This window comes from Coenobita brevimanus, chromosome 8, assembly GCF_032717465.1.
Source record: "Coenobita brevimanus isolate Jiangsu-jjx chromosome 8, ASM3271746v2, whole genome shotgun sequence".
Classification (NCBI taxonomy): Eukaryota; Metazoa; Arthropoda; class Malacostraca; order Decapoda; family Coenobitidae; genus Coenobita; species Coenobita brevimanus.
In genome coordinates, this window is record NC_136961.1 from 47,898,898 (window position 1) to 47,904,897 (window position 6,000).

Consider the following 6,000-nt stretch of genomic DNA (forward strand, 5'->3'; position numbering starts at 1 on the left):
CTCAAACTTAGCTCAAACTTAATTTAGTACAAGGTTTCACACAACTTATATAGATACCCTGCTGTGCAGTCTGAACATTTTGGCACCCATTTCTCAATATATGGTCACTCTTTTGTTTATATGATCACCTCTGTAAAGCATCGTTTTTTATATATGATCAACGATTTCATTTGTACCACACAATAATCCCCCATTTATTTGTCACAATTCAGCCAAAGACCTGTCATATACAGTATGACTGCGAGCAGCGTGGTTGCAGTTTGCACAAACTCTGATTTGCACAGCAACATAAACCATACCCTGTATCAGTCAATGCAGACTATCCTCCTGTTAGCGCAGTAAAATTCTGTGGCTGCCTTGCTTGCACTCTGAGCCTTCATCTCCTTGGTCCTGCCTCATACCCTCCCTCCATTGTTCAGGCTGCCTGGCTTTGACCTTCCCCTGTCTTCTTGCATAAAAAAATGCACATTTTTCAAGTGCCATGGTGTGCTGTTTTCCCTGCGTCCAAGTGCTTCTAGTGCCAAAGAAAATGCACACTGGAAAAGTCCATCTTACGAGAAAAGAGGATATTACTACGCACGCTTGATGGTGTTGAGCGTGTGGTGGAGGTGACTAACTTCATTGTTACTGAGTCAACTGTGCATACAGTGAGAAAAAAATAAATAAATAAATAAATAAACGAGAGAAAATAGAGCGTGCAATTCACTTAGCTGATATTGATGTTGTTTTATATGCGGGCTTATGTGCATAGTGACATGTTACAAAAAATGAAGAAGGTGCTGTACAAATATGTGCATGCCGAGCATGGAGCCAATATGACAGTGGATAGCAATGTGATTCATATATTGGCACTGGAAATCCCTGCCGCTCAGCCTTGGATACTCCCCTCTCCCCCCCATAACTTTAACAACACTTCCTCACCCATCATGGTGAGTACCTTGTACAGCAGTTTGTACGCTCTGAATAACCCTCTCTTTTGCCTAGTGATGTTTGTAGAGGCTGTATGTGTACTACAATTGGGGAGAAAAAATATATATATTCTCAAGGTCAGTGGGGGGGACACTGGGAAAATGTTGAAACATTTCCAGGCCCATTTGACCTTATAACATGAGTCTTCAGGGTACCCAACAACTCAGTTTCCATTTGCTGAACGAAATGCTCAGACCCATTAACCCGAGGCATCCCATCGACGTATGGGTACGTCACAACATTTTTTCACAGCTAGACCCGTCAACGTACCGGTACGTCGTGCAATTGCAAGGTTCATAATTTGCACAATTTTCAATTTTCATGCGTGATTTTTGGTAAGTATACACGGGACACCTTCCTCTATCCCTCTACAAGATGCCAGGACAATGCCTTACCCCGCATGACTTCCCCCCTCCCAGTTGCACGCCATTGTCTCGGCAATTCACCTGTTACCAGTGACCTGGCCAATAAAGACATTCAGGGCCAGAGTGATTCCCCAATCATGACAATGTGGAGGACAAAGTTTACGCAGCATTAGAGGAAGAAACGGTCAGAAATGATGATCAGGTAAAGTTGCCAAAAAAGGTCAGGTATATTGATGTGTTAGTGAGTGAAACAATGCTTATATTGCCTATATCACTGTTTGAAAACCAATATACTCTCGTACTGCATATAAATTCGTAACAAATAAATAAATAAATACTATTTATGAGTGGTGTGGAATAGTTACCCTCCCATAGAACTCGTTTTCTTTCGAGCCAGCCTGATGGAAAACCCAGTAAGGTAAGGAGTACTGCTATCTGTATCGAGTATTTTAAACCTCAGGTGAGCGATTTCTCTATGAATTTTTGATGTTTCTCACCAAAAGCGGAGGTTTGAGCCAAAAAATTTTTTTTCCAAAATTGGTCGGGACTGAGGGGAGTCAGTGGTGGAAAATCGGTTGGGACGTGATGGGTTTACTACTGTACTTTGGGGAAGGGGCACTAATACAGTTTGATGGATAATACCTTACTACCCCCTAAGTTGCAACCTATGTCAGCTGAAAGGTATTTCACTTCACAGCACTGCACTGACTGCTTACCCCCAAAAATAAGTGTAAAAATTAGTTTCTAAGTCATTAAATCTGGTAGTTATTTCACTTCACTGCACTTCAGTTGATACTGGAACTCCAACACCACACTGACACTAACACGCCTGATAGTGATCAAGTTCAGAAGCCATTTTGGAACAAACAAATGACTAGGCATCTTGCATGTTGGTGATTTTATAAGAGAAAATAACAATCATTTGTCAACCAGTGAGGCTTCATACAGGATCATTATGGTTGTATAAGCAAAAAATGCTATCCTATGTTGAAAAGAAATCCTAACTTTTTCATCATTATAAAAGCCTTTCATTTCATACTGGTTCATTGTATAATAAGGGTCTGATGTATATTATACAGTATTATTGTACAGGTACTGTACATATAGTAATTCATGCCAAAGAATAGACATGAAGTAAATAAATGGCATGCAGTACATTAAAGTATTTTACAATAAAATGTACAGATATTGTCTACCACCATGCAGTAATAGATTTTTTCATGATTCTTGTATGGTTAGTGGCATAGATCCTGTGTTGTGAGTGGTGTAGAGATGATTTTACATCTCTGCTATGTGTTTGACTAGGGGTATAGGGGTGGATGTTGGTGATGAGGCTAGCAACATAAGTCCCTGTAAAAGCTCTGGTATGGCAACAATGGCCACAAGCTTTATGATGAACTGTCCACCAACACTAGACAGCTTACTCTCTATGACTGAGGTGGAGCAGGCTGCCGCCTTTGTTTTGTTGAGTATCATAACTGACACATGGGTGGCAGAGGTGTTGCATGGAGTGGCAGGCACTTTGAAATATTCGGTTTCCATGCACACTGCCGGCTATTGGAGTAAAAAAATGTATATTGCTTTAATTCAGCGAGATGTTTTGCTTTGATGGATAGTGACATATGTCAGGCAATGCACCTTCAGATAAATTGGGTATTGATAGCTACAGTCCTTAAGTTCGTTATATGATTGATCGGTATCTGATCCATTTTCCATGAATATAACCCTAAAATTGTATAGCAAGGTTGACCTAATGAAATACACCAAATTAGAGTTGTGGTTGTGTGTAAAATTTTTTAAATTTTGACACATCCCTGACGTGCAGAGTTTCCCAGGAAAGTTTTGAGAAACCTCAGGAGGCTATTCTATCACTAATTTTAAGGAAATACAGCAATGCTACAACAACAGATTCTCAGCCACTACATATGTTTTATTACTGATGATTTTATAGGAACATCCACAACATCCACAGTATAAGATACCCATGGGACAATCATAGGGGCAGTTGCTTACCTGTGGTTGATGGGTCTGCTTGCCCAGATAAAAAAGGGTTAAATAGCATCGACAACAAATGTATTAGCCATGAACAAAAATTTGCCAACAGTATTCTACCAGTTGAAGGAATGGATATTCTACCAGTTGAAGGAATGGACGATGTAACATGAACAGCTTTTATGTGAAATCAGTTTGAAGCATAACAAAAGAGTATGAGAAGGAAGGACATTTTCTGTCATTTTGTGAGGAATAAAAAATAGGGAAGGCAGGACTTGAAGCTGGCAGTGGACTCTTAGGAAAATCTTGCTTATGGTTGTACAACTGAAACACATCAAAGTACAGTACAGTAGTTGATTGGTTCATCACTATTCACAGGAAAATCTAGAAGAGTTGGCTGCATACACAGACTTGCCTCTGGTGCCAGTTAGTGCCAAGATGGGTGACCAGCTGCTGCCACTGATGTCTCTGCTTAGGTTGTTGGTTGATCACAATAGAAGCAGCCTCAGTCATCAAGGAGTAAAGGTAAATCAGGGGTCATATTCATAGAGGACTGAATCATTTCTTACAATAAACAAGTCTCCATAAAAGTTGCCCTATCATGGATGGTTTCATTTTTCCTGTTTTTTACTATAATATTTATGCTGATATGGTTCTGAAGTGTTCAGCAGGTTTATGAATGCAGGCATATATATATATAATATATATATATATATATATATATATATATATATATATATGTATGTGTGTGTGTGTGTGTACAGTAAAAACTTCAACAATTCGTCATCCTTCAAATCGGAAACCTCTACAACTCGGGAAGGCTCCAAAATATTAATTTAAAAAATCAAAATTCAAAAATTCCCAAAAATGCGCACGTGAGAGGAAGAGAGTCGACAAAAATCTCCCAAACTCGGCAAGATGCCAAGTTGTACCGACATTCAGCAAGAGTAACCCGGCATCACGTGTGCATGGGGATGTAAACAAAGCCTATTGCGTGCCACATGTGGGCCAGTTTGCTTTCGTCCGCCGCCCGTGTTGCATTCTCTCCTCACTCGTTCTGCTTGTGACTAAGTTTTACGCATTCTTAAATGGACTGTACCTGCAGAAGCTAACCATGGCATCTCCCAGTGCAACCCCAATGTTTAGTGAATATGTTCTGTACAGTAATGTTTAGTGTTTAGTTCCCCAGTATAGTACAAGTGATAAATACATTGCAGTAATGGCCTTTAGTGTTAATTGTGCTCTACATAGTGTACAGTGTCAAGTACAGTACAGTAAAGGTGTGCCCAAAAGTGATCTTCAGCCCCCCCCCTAACACCTCCAAAAACTACCAAAAGTCCTCCTCCGTGCCTGGAATACACCCTACAACTGCATGGAATCATGGTAAGGCAGCTTTTACTGTTTATTGTAAAAGCTTTGTGTGTGTGTGTGTGTGTGTGTGCTGGGGGGGGGGGTACTTAAAGTTCTTCCCTACAACTCGGCAAATAGGCTAACTCGGCAAGACTTGCACATGTATTATGCTGAGTTGTAGAGGTTTTACTGTATAAAAGAGTGACTACGATCTTTCTATTGAGTAAAACGGTGCAAGTGGAATTGTAAATAATGTGTAAACAGCAAGTGAAAGTAATGAATGTAAATATACGTGAACAGTGGAAAATAGTTTTATAAGTTACTTCAAGTGACAGTGCATAACACAGTGTAAATAAAATAGAAATGTAAATAACGTAAATAAAATAGAGAACGTAAATAGAAATGTAAATGAGTAGTATTATAAGAATACGAGTATATACCCAAGGAGTAATGAAAGTGAAAGTTTCACTCTAGCATGTCTGAATACTATGAGTTATGAGAGTGAAGGTGAAAGTGACATTCACACTCAATGCTAGTATACAGGACGAGAAAGTGAATGCTACGTATTTTACTGAAAGAAATTGAATCCTTACAGTGACAATAAACTAATACTACTGAAGGAAACTTATGGATAAAGACTGTAGATATATATAAGTGTTATATAGTAATAGAAATATAAAGTGTGAGGGGTTTTATGAATAATCAATGACAGAGTACCAAGAGCGAACTAGCGCAAGTGCGACGGTCAGACGCGCTCGTAATTTTCATTGCTTTCACACTTTTTTTTTTTTTTTTTTTTTTTTTTTTTTTGAGTATGGATCCCAAACTACTTGAAAATCATAGAGTAGTTTTTATAGTGTTAATATCTGGCTGTGGTAATCATATTACGGGTTGTCGGGAAGTGTAAAGTGGAGACTTCGTTACCCAACGTCAGAGGTCTCCACAAGTCCTACGGTAACTGACGAAGGCTCAATAAACATTCCAGGAGAAAGCTGAAGGTATGTGCCATAAGCATATGTAATTTTAATATTCTAGGCCTAATAACTGATTTTTGGCAAATATTTTTTGAGAGTCTGTCGGAGCCCGAATAACCCCGCGGCACATGCAAAACATTGGTGAACATGCCCGCGGTGTAGGGGTTAAGTGTGACCTCAGGGTTAAGGGACTGAACAGGGAGGCTGCAATAGATCGTGCAGCACGGAGAGCCGCCATTAGGTGACCAAGGCCGACTCATGCAAGCATGTTGGAGCCTTTAAAAATGAAACGATTATTATTATTATTATTGTTGTTATTACTATTATTATTATTTATTATTATTATTATT

General features: G+C 39.3%; 1 protein-coding gene across 1 annotated transcript in view; it reads left to right on the forward strand.

The window, feature by feature from the left end:
• LOC145405903 (mitochondrial ribosome-associated GTPase 2) overlaps positions 1 to 3,904 on the forward strand; it is a 50,799-nt gene extending 46,895 nt beyond the window's left edge. Inside the window, exon 10 of the mRNA XM_080277154.1 lies at positions 3,705 to 3,904. Within this exon, the coding sequence (XP_080133280.1) occupies positions 3,705 to 3,875 (171 nt within the window). The 3' untranslated portion in view covers positions 3,876 to 3,904. The remainder of the gene's footprint in view (positions 1 to 3,704) is intronic.
• The last annotated feature ends 2,096 nt before the right edge of the window (positions 3,905 to 6,000 follow it).